The following is a 14,845-nucleotide window of genomic DNA, read 5'->3' on the forward strand; positions in this document are numbered from 1 at the left end:
TGATGTTCAGATTTTTGTTAGGAAGTAAAGGGTATATTTGTCTTTTTACAATATATCAATTTTTACCGAATTTTCCTTCCAAATCTTTTCAAAATTGGAATGATTTTACTCCTAAGTAATTAATGAATTATTTTCCACCCATTTCCTTTCCTTCCATTTCCTTTCCCTTCCTAATTTGCTATCCAAACAAAGGAAATTGTATCCCTCCCTTTCTCTTCTCTTCCTTTCCCCCCAAATCCTTCTATCCAAACACACCCTAAAAGCATATCAAAGCTATTGTTATCATCATCACACACAAACTTATTGATCACATTTAATAATAGTGCAGCAACTCAATTCATTAGACTCCTAAAATGGACGGTGGTTAACCAAAATATTGGATTGCTACAACAATGGGATTCTGCACATAATTGGATCGAAACCAGTGCTGAATCAAAAGTATTCAAATTTTAAGAAAGTCGCAAGTACACATTATGAAATTCTTCCTGAATCAAGAACAATAAGTTACTGGCTCGCTTGTTAAATAGCTAAATTTTTTTGCACTTTCTAATAAAAATGGAAATTTCCCATGAACATCTAAATCCTCAAGACTAAAACCAAATAACAAAACCACTTGATACTTCCTCTAGCAAATAAAATTAAAACAGATTCCCAAATAATAAAAGTGTGTAGTTCTATACAAAGAGCCAAATGATGACAACTCGAAAAAAAAAAAACAGAAAGTCACCGGATGAGAGCAACACATGCTCCATGATTAAATAGTATTTGCTCTGCCATATCCAAGCATCAAAATTGCATGCTTCCTCAACTTCTTCCAGGATTTGCTTGGTTGATTCAAGACATCTCACGAAATCTTTGCAACGCTTTCTTTTGGATTAAAGTTTTGTAGCTGTCTCCTGGGTGCACTTCTAGCCCTGGGTCTACCTTTTTCTGCTGACTTCCCAAACCTGCCCTGTTGTCAAATGACTGTGCCTGAACAGGCGCCACCATCCCACTACCATCCTTCCCTAGGCCCTGCATATAGTACAATATCCAAAACAAGAACAAGGACAGCCAATACCCAGAAATAGTGTCAGTAAGTCGGGATTCAACCACTCCACAGCAAAAGCTGACCACCGAAGCAATTTCCTTGCAGATAACTTCTAGAGTGTAGTAGCAATTTACAAGGGATATTGAAGAGATAGACACATATTAAGGTTGCAAACACATAATGATGAGTACTATATCTGTAGGAAACAAGCATGAAATAGTAATTTCAACAAAGATAATAATAATCATGCAGATAAGGAAAGAGTAATACCAATCCCTCTGTCCAGCCCATGTTGCGAAGCATCCTATTACCAACATTGCTTTCATCAATGGCTTTGTCAGATGGAATCACATCATAATTCTGTACATTGTTGTCAGCAGTCCCACGGCCACCAACACCAGGTGGAAACGGCATGGAACTAATATCTGATGCACCCTTTCTGAACCCCACATCTTGATCTTGCCAATTCATAAGTAAACACACATTTCCACACAAATCAATACAGGGAGAAGGTTTAAATTAGCTGATGAACTCAGGTATGCAACGGTTTTTCAACAATCCAGGATCATTTTTAAGTGTAACCCACACTCTCTTTACAGCAAAGGGAAAGCACAGGCAATGACCATTCGGGATAACTAATAATAATAGCCAAACATAACCAGAGGCATATAGTAATTCTGTTTCATGATGTTTGTCCAACTTCCATTTTTGGTATTATTCAAACATTGATACAGCTAAATAATCAGCACACCATCAAAACTAATTACTATATTCTAACCTTTTATCTTTTTTAAACTCTTCTAAGTTACTTGTATAGATAGGAACGATTATTGAGTAATCGCGGCAATAAGACAGATCTATAAAATTAGTCACAGCTTACCTGGATCTCCTAACTCCAGATCATCGTCAGCACAAGAAGCTGATGATCCATACATCCTCCGTCTCTCAGCAGCACGGTCACGGTATGCTGTCTGATGCAGCTCTCTCTGGGCAGATGTAGACTGCAAAGGTGTCTCAGAAAACTTCCTCCTTCCACTTGCAGAAGCTGCAGGTGGTGTATAATTGCCAAGGGCAGAGATATCAGTTCTAAATGAGGTCGACCCTATCTGTGTATCAGAATTTGTTGCAGCCACAGCAACCGATCCAGACGACGATGATGAAGGAGTGGAGAGACCGGTCATTCCTGGATAAACAGTATCAGATTTGATAACCCCTTTTCCAGATCTAATCACTCCCATTAAGGTGCCTCCAGAGCTGTTGCTCACAGGACAAGGCTTAACATCAGACTCTGAGACTGTAGCCTGAGCAACTGAAGTATCTGAGAGAAAACCAGAACTAGCATTCACATTCTCCTTCAAACCCACTGCTTTTGTCTTCAAGGACATGGAAATGGAGTTTTGACGGTCCACAGCTAAATTAGATTGACTATCATCCAATGCTACGCGGGGTGTTTGACCTTCATGACTCCTCTGCTTCCACATTGACAAAACATGATTCATTTTCTTTTTGTTAGCTACAATGCTGCTCTTGGAAGCAAGTTTTATTTCTTTGGACTTCTCTTTCTCTTTCTCTTTCTTTTCAGCAGCTAATGCAGCAGAGGCAGCTGCCTGAACAGCATCAGGTAGAGAAGCAGGTTTCTCGCTCAACTTTACAGTAGCTGCAGGAGCAGAGATCACCACTTTTCTAGTAGTGGTGTTTTCTGCCTTAGGAGCTTCAGATTCGTTCTCTGATGTCTTGTTAGCATTTTGATCAACGCAAGGGACATACTGCTGGGTTTGGTGGTCATACGAATACCATATCCCACCGTTGCCATCATAGTATAGACCTGAAAATTGAAGTCCATCAAGATAACTCACAAAGTTATGATAATACATGTAGTAAACTGTCCCCCTGAAATTAATTATTACTTTCCATTTTCAGGCAATCATAGATATTTCTCAAAACATCAATATCCGCGACTCCAAAAATTAAACCCCGTAATCTAAGAACCATCCCTATTAGCCAAATGGTTCAGCAATTCTAGGTATCAGGCATATTACATAGGGTCACAATGAGTCAGAATAATAATAAATGTTTGGTTCACAAAATTTCTGAAAATAGAGAAGATATTTTACAGTCAAAGTTATGAGCCAAACATCCGGTATTTAAGTATAGGATTCTAATTTTCAATTTATCCAAATCCATAGATTTGGTAACATTGGTATCTAAGTGGACTAACCCTATACTTTAAGCCAGAGGTTGAACAATCATCTGAACACGGCAAGCAAAGCCATATTGCCATTAAAATAGTAACCATGTGTAACAGTGCAAGTGCAACCTCACCCACTCAAATTCTCTCTTCACTACATATACCCTACACAACCAATACATTTAATCAATCTCAGGCCCTCTAACTAGCTACAATTGAATATTTAATTGTTACAGTTGTCTTTAAAACTCAGTTTTCAGAAGATACATGGCCTACACAAAATACTGTTCCAAAGAAAGAAAGCACAGTGCAGCCCTTGCAAAAAAGCATGACTGAGCATCGTAATGAAACAAACCTGTATTAGAATCATAGTAGAAGCCAGAGGAAGCATCATAATAGTATCCTGAAGCCTCATCCCACACAAAGCCAGCTTGAGGAGCTGAACCTTCTTTTCGACCAGCAACCTCTGTGCCTTGCTCCTGGATGCCAACTGGTTGCCTGTCATCTGGATTATATTCCTTGGGTGCCCAACCGACGGCATCATACTGAACAAAAGCGAAGCAAGAATAGGTGCTTTAAAAGAGCTATTGCATGGTTTATATATATATATATATATATATATATATATATATATATATATATATATATATATATATATATATATATATATATTTAAAAAATTGAAACTACTTTGCATGCAGAGAAAAAGGAAACTAATCGAAATGCTTCAAAATCAGGGAAAAATGTTACTCAAAGAGCAGAAAAATAAACTCCTTGGCCCTCAGGCCCCTCACATGGAAAACTGTTTTTTTTTTTCATTGGAGGACCTTTGTTTGAAAGAAATCCTGATTAAAACTAGCAATGAGCTAAGCAGACGAACAGTTTGGAGGTAAAGTAGCTCAGTCTTTCCACCAACGAGCACTTGTTTGGGAGGAAAAACTGTGTATCACAAGAATTTTAGCTCATACAATCAAACCATTGGAATAGTAACAGCACTTTGCACTTTTGCAGTCAAACTCTTTCAAGAAAAAAAAATAAAAAATAAAAGTTTGGTGACAGTCTCTTCATCCAAATTTAAAAGCTGAATAGAGCAGCAAGGACCATTTTCAATTGCTAATTTACATGAGATGTTCATTTAATCATCATCTATAAGTAAGTTTTGCACCATATATATTAAGCATAACACAAATATTGAAGAGACGAGGAACCACGATATTACAAATAATGTACACCTCCAAATCCTAAACACAAAGGAAAAAACCTTTTTCTAATAATTGAAGCATTGACATTTTGAGGGAGTTATCCCATAATATTATGCACCTATGTTTAAACGCATAGGTTCAAGTGAAAAGCTGTAGTTTGATTATTATCAATTGTTATTTTGATAAAAAGAATATGATAGAGACATTAGAGTATCATTTTAATTGAATGAGAGGATGTGGCAACCTAATTTTTGGTAGTGAAAGGGGAGAGATTATAGAAAAGTAGTGAGGCAATCCTTATATAGAAAGGGGCAAGCTAATCTAGAACATATAAAATAGGAAAGGGGTCACATTATTATGGAACGTAAGGAGTACATTTTAGGCTAATACCACAGTGTTGGACTCATGATCAATCAAATTTTACTGATGATAGTTTAAAAGTAACAGTCTACCTGCTGAGCAAATGTTGCCGCCTCAATTGCAGCAGCAGCAAGAGTACTTGATTGTGAATGCGCTGAGGATCCTAAACCAGGACCAAGTATACTTTTTGCATATGCCACACGTAGAATCTGACCATTTCTCTCTAGGTTTGTTCCATTTGTTGCCTCAAGGGCTTTAGTGGCATCCTCAACCTGTTCAACAAGTCACCATTGAATTTGAAACATCAAGCAGTATGATAACATGTTCAGCAGCCATAGAGACTGATACCCATAAAATCAGGAATCTCTAAATTTAACAAAAACTAAAGAATCTGTCAAAACTCTAAAATCAGCATAAAGGGTATATAATCCACTTGCAACAAAAAGAACGTAGTCTTTCTCAATGTCACAAAATAAAAAATTTCATTGGCACGAAATTACGCCTTAAGAAGTGCGTGAAGGCATATATTATTGCAAAAACAGATAGACGAGGTTATCCAAAAGACATACTGAATAGAAGTGAACAAATGCAAATCCTCTTGAGACATGGGTAAATTTGTCTCTAACAAGACGTAGATCCTGCAAAATTACAAAACCTGTTCTATAAGCAACTGAAGTTCCAGAATTATAGGACAATCAGAATTAAAAAAAGATATCAAAACGAGGTAGTCATCCATTCAATCATGTCAATACCTTGATTGGAGCATGTTTAGAAAACTCATATCGAAGCATTTCCTCATCAGCATTCTCATCCAATCCACGTACAACCAAAACATGAGTAGGCCCTGACAATATACTCACTCAGCAATCAAAATTATGGTAACTAAACAGTACAACACCTGTGATTTGCAACAGCAACCAACCTGCCTCAGCTCCCTTTCTACCCAATTGTGCAGGAGTTGAAGATGACATGTCAGCTGGTGGAGCATCATCCGTTCGGCTCTCATTACACTGCATTTAGAAAACATGGGTTTACTAGTTTAGAGAGAATAAAGCTCTCCAATTTCCTAAAATAGCTACACTTGTAGACATTAAATTTGGCAATTCCTTGAGGTCTGACATTTAAAATAATATGACTGTATGAGTAAGGCTGTGGAGGACATACAATATAAGAAAACAAGTAAATCATTTTTCTACATAGCAGTATCTCTGCTCAGCAACAGAACTCTATGTCAAGGGCATGTCCAATTGTATAACAATACTGCGCCAGATGACCAAAAAACTTATCCTAAATACAGATTAGAGGTGAACCAATCATGAAAGCTACACCACCAGCACCAGAATATAACATGACATGCAACAAGGGTACTCACAAGTCACAACTCTTAACAGATATATACATATAGCAAACTAGAAAAGTAAACCATGTTGGATTTGTGTCCCTACCAACCTATTTTCTTATAATTTTGAAATAAACGCAGAATTAGTGCGCCAACGAACCAACCCACTTCATCTTCCCCAGTATCCAATAATCAATTCCAATCATTTCCTGTTTAATTTTCAGATTTTTCCACCTGAAAACCTCCCATTGCACCCTCCACATCAATTTTCCAGCCTTAATCCCATTCAATAACAGATACATTCATCTTCCCTTTAATTAGCTTCCTTCTCTCTTCCCAAATTTAGCCTTCAATTTTAATTCAGTTCACCACCCCCCCCCCCTCCCTTTCTCAATCTTCTCCCCTTCTCTCATGATTTCCATCAACAAACTAAATTTCCTATGGAGAGGGGCATTAGTGCAATATAATTGCAAATATACCCCTAATGATGTTCTTGCCAAATTTGGAAAATGCATCTACCCCCAAATCATATTAATATGATTACTTGTGAAGTAAAGTAGAGTGTTGCTATATTATATTATGAGCTCTAATTCCATTTAAATATCTTTTTTCTTCCTCTCCGATACATATTGAAACCCTTCTAACCCCCAAGTTCCAAAAATTATAACATACATTACAAGTGCTAGGATTGTGACTACTTTGATCGAGCAAAACAAACTATCCCTAATGTTGTTCTTGCCAAATTACAAGCTTAGTAGAAGTAGATTCAACCCATATAGAAAACAAATAGATGCAAACTTTTCATAATGAACATGAGAATTGACAAACAGTACATTGTAAAACACAATTCACCCTAAAACTCTTCAAACCATTACACAACCACAAATAGTTTACAGGTATAACTTATTGAGGTATAGTTAATTTCATCTTTGATTTACTAATTTAAAACATCTACTACGTATACTATTTGTACCCAAATCTCAAAGGTCTCTTTTTTCTTTCATAGCAAAAATCACACCTCAAATTTAATTCATTTTTGCTGCAACTTTCAATCAGCTTCTTGCAGTTTATGAGTTTTGACGGCTATAATATATCGGTTGGATTGTACCTATTCTTCACAGTTAACTCTTTCCGGCAGATGATATAGGTGGTGGGGGTAAAGAGTAGCAACTGTTGGGACTTTGGAAGAGTAAGGACGCTAATGAGAAGGTGGAAAAGACTAAGGTATAGAGCAAGCTGCCAATGAGGGCATCACACGCAACTTCAAAATCTGGGGTTTATTTTGAGAATTTTGTCCAAGAGGGTCCCATTGGAAATTGTTCTTCATTTTAACTATGATTAATGTCACATATTTGTGCGTCTCCATCTTCCTTTAAAATGGTTCTTCAATTAAGTTCAATGTCCTAAAGTATTGTATTTCAGAAGTCCTTGGCAATGGTGAACCAAATTCTCTACTTTTTTTTTTAAAAAAAAAATTATGTCAATGTTTAAGGCATAAGTGATGGTGACTTAAATAAATAATATTGGATGAATCACAGTGAGCAGCCTCGGCATTATTTGGACTAAATTGAGAATTTCAATCTCGTGCATTAGAAGTTTGCTTCAAAGGAAGTTGTGAAGGTAAGATGTATTATCTTTAGCCGGAGGGTATACATTAATAGTGTATAAAATTAGCTGCCAACATTCACAAGTTGCTCTTAGTTTATTTTTTATGTTTATTACGTAGTATTTATTTGGCTCAAGTGATGACTATCTTTAGTCAGTTCCGCTCTTTTTAGGTAGACACAACTTTTCACACTATTCACTAACTCTTTTGACCAGCGATAATAAATTGTTAAAATTAAGTGTTGGCAAACGTGATAAAAAAATGTCTATGTCAACTAAAAAAGGACAGAGGAAGTACAATGTTTCCATATGTCAACTTTGAAAGATTAAAAGTTGTAACTTCCATGGTTTTTTTATTAGCACTCTACAAGACTGTAACTATTATATTAGACTTTATTTACCTACAACCAACCGGTTCTTTAAACAGGATAAAGAACTAGTACAAACAATGAAACAAGAGAAGAAAACCAACCTGAAAGCATGAGACTCGACGAGCAAAATTGACACACCCACAGATTGTGCACATCCAATCAGAGGGTATGGTGCTTCTATGGCTGGCATGGGAGGACCTCAGACCATCTTGTCCATAAGGTGCCCCTCCTGAACTTCCAGTTGGCTTGCTACTGCACCATAACATGATTTTCAAATGAATTAAGCATGCTTGCTAAAATACAGTCAAAAACAGAACTAACCAAATTCCCAACCTTTGTAAATTATTAGCATGCAAAACCATAGAAAACCATACTGCAGTTAGTACTCTTGGTACCAATCTATCACCTCCGTTTTTTTCTTTATTATTATTATTTTAATCATTTACTTTTTCAGTTTTAGCAAGGGCTGCTTAAAATTTCAGGAGAGATGACATTATAGGCGAAAGTGACAATTTAAATTATTGTATGCGAGTAAAAGCGGTGGGTTTGTTTTCTAAAATATACTTCCTCCGTTTCTTTTTAGTTGACACGTTTGTCAATGCACTTATTCAATCATTAATATTTTTAATTATCGATAAATAAAAATTATGAAAAGTTGATATTTTGAAAGTATATAACGTGACGAATCTAACAAGATCTCACATGACTATATTTTTCATTACATATAACGCACAAAACACGGTCAAAGGGAGGTGTGTGAATAGTGCTAAAGTCAAAATGTGTCAACTAAATAGAAATGGAGGTAGTATAATATAAGAGTAAATTAAAAATAAACATTCAAAAAGGAAAGTGGATACAAAAAATTATTTTTTTTAAAAAAAAGAGGGACTAGATCACACGATGCATAAATATCTTCAAGAAAGCACGACTAATCACATCAAAACATCACAAGCAAATGACAGTCAAACCAGAAACATTATACATACCTATACTCAAACAAAAGCTTCCTTCCATCTAACACAAGGCCTTCTAATCCTACCTTATCCATCATTGCTTGTGCTGCATCCTGTGAAACCAGACTCACATTATAGTCAATCTAAACAAATAGCAAGAATAAAGGCTCTAAACACAATAAGGGAAAGAGCTACAACCACTGATGGAAAATCGATAAAAGCAAATCCACGGGAAATGCCAGAATTCCGCTCCTTGATGACTCGAACATGGCGAAGAGGCCCCCACTCAGCCTGATTAAAGGAGATCGATATCACTCAGTTGAGTAACATATACAAGATAAAAATATTATATAGTCAGAAACCCAAAATGAAAAGACAGACATACAAGAATTTGATATAGATCTTCTTCAGTGGTCTTCTGTGAGAGACCCTTTACAACTACAGTTGCAGATGGCATCTAGCAGAAACAACAGACCATTAGCATTTCCACTTTCAAAAGACAGAGAATAAGATACAGACCAGTTTCCTAAAAATACATGCCGGAGAATATACCTCTTGTCGTTTCTCATCACGATCTCTTCGTCTCTCCATCCTATCATATCGATCGTCATAACTATCATCATGATGACTGCGACCACGGCTCCGTCCTCGGCTACGACCATGGGGAGATCTTGATTTGGATCGATCATCGTGACCACGAGACCGCGATCGAGAGCGTGATTCCCTTTTATAAGGGCTTAAATCCCTTTCATGGCTCAAATCCCTCCTATCACGTTCCCTATCACGTGAACCACGCCGCCTCCAACTTTCGTCCCTTCTACTTCTATCATAATCAGAATCATGGCTATGTCTGCCATAATCATAATCCCTCTCACGACTGTCATCTCTACGATGCCTATAATCATGATCATCAAAAGCATAATCATCACGCTCACGCATTCCAAATCTTCCAGCCCTGCGAAATCCATGATTTCGGCAGTTAGCAAGACAATTCTAATGTTACCTACATCCTCATATGTATTTATTTGCTTGTACCTGTGACCATCACGGAAATGTTCCACCTCGTGATATGGGTCAACGTATGGCTTGTCATTTCTTCTAGGTTCCCTTTCAAGGGGATACTCTTCTTCATAACCTCTACGCCTTGCTTGAGGCCATAGGCCAACTGGTGGAGGGGCTGCATAATTGTCCCTCTCAACATCTCGTTGGAATGCACCTCTTGAGAATGCACTGTCCCTGGGGTACCTTTCGTCTAAAAATCTCCTGTCATCATAACCACTGCCAACCCCGCCAAGGAAGCATAATGAGCGGCCAAAAGGAGAAAAAGCAGTACAATATAACATTGAATTATTAAAGGGATGAGAACAAGTTTATTATGGTAACACTGAGGTACAATGTTCTTCAATATTTAAGAAACCTAAATAAAGAGCTCCAAACATATGTTGCATTTCCTCGTGAGTACGAGTCCCAAAAAACTCATTATCCTTGCCCACATAGAATTCCCACTTGACGTCTTATCTATGAAATTCTATGACTTTTCTTCATATAAATTACCCATAATAAAACATTAAACGCTAGAACCAAGCAAAACAGCTGTAGATCAAGAAAAAATAAGCCAGAGTGTCAAAGAATCAAAGAGTTTGACAATCAAACACATCCCTTACCAGTTGCAAACAAAGAGTAAAAGTAAATAAAGTACAAATGACACTGTACTACTCTGTAAAAGCACCAATTATTCACTCACCGATAATTTGGCTCATGGACAGCACCATATGCCTCCAATGCCTGTGGAGTGAAGAGAATAAGTTATGTCAGCAAGAAACAGTCATGGTACAAGACAGGCAAAATCATTCCATATCCTCAATGTCCACGGCTTTCTCTCATTGCTCTTTAAGGATGAGATGCCAGAAATAATGGACAATCACATGAGCCCTAATTCTTGTATTATCATCCCATATCCCATATAGGTGATTAAAAAGGAAACCACAATTACGCTGTTATTATCCCATCCATGCTGAAGACCATAGCGACCATCCATTTCTTGTGTCACTTGCTGAAGTTAACCCTGCAAGGCTCTTTGCATGAGGATCAGGATATTTGCAAAACTTTCCTGTAATGGATGCACAAACACACTGTTATGCCCATGATGAACCAAGAACCAATTGTCATGACACGGCCTTCCCTCCAGCAGAATCCTGATAGCCCACATATACCCATCACATTTCTCTAAGACACAAGTATCACTAAGAAAAAAATACCAACTAACTAATCAACAAAAGTTCTCCGCACTGGCCATTTGGCCAAAGAAGAAAAATGTTCCTTTCCGAAGGAGGGAGCATAGCCATCAACTCATCTCTCACCTTGTTATCCACTGCATATGAGTTTTAAGTATACATCTAAAGAGAACAGAGTATGATAATGGGAATTGGAAATCCATCTACTATTCAGCATACAAGTCTGGCCAATAATAGATGCTTAAACACATCTACAACTATGTGAATTATTGCAAGACATATTGCAACTTATGCGACAAATAACCTTTAACACATTGAATGAAGACTACAGAATCCAAGCCTTCCTGGGTGCTTCAATTCTCAACAGATAAAATATCTGCCAAGGGGCACCAAACTACAATAGTACCATGTCCACATTCCTAGTCGGCTAGCCAAAAATAATTAGATTGGCTAGCAAGAATGGTATCATAATAATTAACAACCACTGAATAGTTCTATAAAATCTTAGAGTTAACGGCCAAACCATCAACATGGGTCAGAAAGACAGCTACATATACCACAACAACTATAATTGAGCAAAGGTAGCTCATTTTAGACCCTTAATCAGAAGGGAAAATTGATAAAGGACCATCACACAGCATAAAAATGCAGGTCCGTCCCTGAGCCGGGGCAGGTAGCACAACCGGCCCAAGCCCAGGGAAAATAGGTCGATTGTCATAGTTCCGTCCTACAATAAAGGGTTATAAACAACAGCCTGCAACACATTAACAACCAAATTTGACTTAATTATCAAATTAGGCTCCACATATCACATTAATTTCTTCTTGCAGCATAAATTGCACATATCATGATTCATAGCAACAAAATCGATCATCATAATCTTTCATAACTTCAGTAATTATAGCCAATGCTTTAATAATCCACCTTTTAAGAACCCTAAATTTAATTTATCAACAATTAAATAAACGATAAACCCTAGAATGCGAAATTGATATTCAATGAAAAAACAAACATAGTACCTTAGAAGCTGCAAAAATGGAGGAGAAAGAGCTCAGAAACTGCTTCAATGGAAAATTCAGAGAACGCGGTTGAATGGAGAGAGAGAGAGAGAAAAGGGGTGTAGCGTATAAACGTGAAAAACTCCGAACGAGAAAAACAAAAAAAAAATAAAATAGAAACGCAGGAAGAACAGGAAGATTATTAGATTAAGAGGAAGCCCAGTTAATCTCTGGGATAAACAAAATTTGTTTATCATATGACATTTTGGTAAATAAATGAACAACTTTATCTAGTCATCATTAATGTAGGATCTACTTTTATGGAAAAAGTTGTTGATTTATTTACAAAATTGCTGATAAACAAATTATGTGAATGTCAGAGATTAACTTGTATTTACCCTTAGAGTAATGACACAGTGATACGCATTTACGGAGTCGTGTCAAACGTCAGATCTAAATACAGTAACAGTAATATCAATGGTTATGAGGGAGGTGGCTAGTGTGCTGGGTTGCGCACGGCCCACCCTGACCCGCACGGTTGATGGGTCAACCGAGCCTAGCTCAGTTAAGGCATCAGTTATGTAGTAGGTCCGGTTTTTCCGATTCAACCCACTCTTAAAGCACGGCCCAATTTGTCCAGCCCACATCACACAGCCCACCCAACACATGAACTTAGCCCTCTTGATTCACTTGAATTTAAAACTAGTTTTTTTTTAAGGAAAAAAACTAGTCTATTAACTAATTCTTTTTTTTTTTTGAAGAAAAGTCTATTAACTAATTCTAAAACAAAACATACCGACATTATCTTTTTCTAAAATTATACACATATCACTTTCTCATTAAAAAAATCTCCCGCTTAAATGCTTTATTGACATTATTTTTTTATTTTTTTTGTTTTTAAAGCTAAACTAACTACTCTTTTTTTATTGATTTGAAAATTATATTTTGACTAAAATATGAAATAAATTCTTCTATACACTACTATACAAAAAAATTAATTGTTAGAAGCTAAAATAATAATTTTGATTCCCTCAAAAAAAAAATGATGACATTTGTGCTATTGTATATTGTGTATTTTTTTTTCTTCAGATTTCATTAATATGCATCCTTAAATGATTTTCTTTCGACTATTTCAATTTTTAATGGTAAATAATGTGGTTCATATATATCCTTAAATGTAAATTATTTTTATATCTAATTATAATCTTTATATACAATACCATGCAACATAACATAAATTACACAAAAGATTAATTCTAACCGTGCATCGTAAGGGGATAACCTAGTATTTAAATTTAGTAAGAAAATTTGTCGTAAAGGATCTTTTCAATGTTTGACATTGTAAAAAAAAAGGATCATATTATAAAGAAGGTGGTAATAAAAAAAAATCTTTATATCTCATTTAGGTTGTAAGAAGGGACCCTTATCTACTTTCAGGCCTTTTGTTTTTTTTTTTTAAAAATACAATTTAATAATCCCAAATTTTCAACTATGGACGAATTACTTTTAATAATCTATTTAAGGTTTATCATCTAATAATACCAACTATGCTAGGTGTTTACCTCCAATAGTCCCAACGGGTCAACACCAAGTCAATGATCTGTTATACCAGGTAACCGTGACACATGTCAACATGTGATTGACCCAAAAAAATAAAAATAAAAACAAATAAATAAAAAGTACATAAAATTTTCCCAGCCACCTTCCCACCACCGCCAAACCCTAGTCCCCGCCCTTCCTTGCCGGAAAACGGTTGATCACCTTTTTAACCACCAAAAATCGATCGCCCTTCTCTTTACCACCATACCTGACCCACCCTCGGCCCTCGAAGAAACCACCCACATAGCCTTGTTAGTTGAGACGATTAATACAAGAGGGGGGTAAATTGTATCGAGTTCCTAATGTCTACTTTTGCGGAATAATAAAACAATACATATAGGAACTTGCAAGAACACACAGATTTTACGAGGAAACCTTCCAGGGCCTAACTGGAAGTAAAACCTCGACCCCACCTTAGGGATTTCAAACACAAACCACTTCACTATAATAGGGCAAACACCAAGTTACAACCTATTAGCACAGACCTTTAAACACAAGTTCCACACTTGCTACTTGATAGGACCCTATCCTACCCAATCTAAGTACCACACTTAGATTCACTCGTACTGCCAAAGTACAAAACTCTCAGCTTCACACTAGAAGCTTACACAACCTGTATGCGATATAAAAAGATAACAAACTCACCCAAATAACCTAACCAATACAAATGTATGACACCTAGTATATGATAGGCAAGCTATGCACGAAATCCGAAACTAATATGACAAGTTAGAAGCTTGGTAACTTACTCTATTAAAGCTCAGTGATTTCTCTGCGCATCAACTCGCAAAAACCTTAAACCATTTCGATCTCTACTATTTATACAAGTATGACTTGTATAGCAAGTAGGTTTTCTAAAAGATAAATAAGTTAACTTAACTTATCTTTAAAACACGGTTTATAAAAATCATATTTGAAGAAAATCTTTTCCGGAAAGATAAGATAGAAAGATATTGTTAAAAGAAT

General features: G+C 36.4%; 1 protein-coding gene across 2 annotated transcripts; it reads right to left on the reverse strand.

Moving 5' to 3' along the window:
* Positions 1-524: 524 nt before the first annotated feature.
* On the reverse strand, positions 525-12,468 carry LOC110689772 (SUPPRESSOR OF ABI3-5-like). Of its 2 annotated transcripts, none has more exons than XM_021866585.1 (17): positions 12,302-12,468; positions 11,042-11,158; positions 10,793-10,833; positions 10,084-10,326; positions 9,601-10,003; positions 9,434-9,505; positions 9,247-9,339; positions 9,082-9,161; positions 8,197-8,344; positions 5,703-5,790; positions 5,533-5,624; positions 5,350-5,418; positions 4,873-5,052; positions 3,574-3,763; positions 1,911-2,855; positions 1,301-1,488; positions 525-1,014 (listed from the first exon to the last, which is right to left on the reverse strand). In XM_021866585.1, exons 2-17 carry the CDS (start codon positions 11,084-11,086, stop codon positions 835-837), a joined length of 3,057 nt encoding a protein of 1,018 aa, XP_021722277.1. In that variant the 5' UTR covers positions 11,087-11,158; positions 12,302-12,468; the 3' UTR covers positions 525-834. The 2 variants fall into 2 exon arrangements, with proteins under 2 accessions (XP_021722277.1, XP_021722269.1); XM_021866577.1 differs by having other exon boundaries at positions 8,197-8,347; positions 12,302-12,466.
* Positions 12,469-14,845: the final 2,377 nt, after the last annotated feature.

This window comes from Chenopodium quinoa, unplaced genomic scaffold (genome assembly GCF_001683475.1).
Source record: "Chenopodium quinoa cultivar QQ74 unplaced genomic scaffold, ASM168347v1, whole genome shotgun sequence".
Taxonomy (NCBI): Eukaryota; Viridiplantae; Streptophyta; class Magnoliopsida; order Caryophyllales; family Amaranthaceae; genus Chenopodium; species Chenopodium quinoa.

Coding starts and splice junctions, on each gene's coding strand:
- LOC110689772 (XM_021866577.1), bottom strand. CDS start 11,086: ATGGATGGTCGCTATGGTCTTCAGCATGGATGGGATAATAACAGC. Junction 9,506..9,600: donor GTGATGAGAAACGACAAGAG/GTATATTCTCCG, acceptor TGTTTCTGCTAG/ATGCCATCTGCAACTGTAGT. Junction 9,340..9,433: donor AAGATCTATATCAAATTCTT/GTATGTCTGTCT, acceptor TCCTTTAATCAG/GCTGAGTGGGGGCCTCTTCG.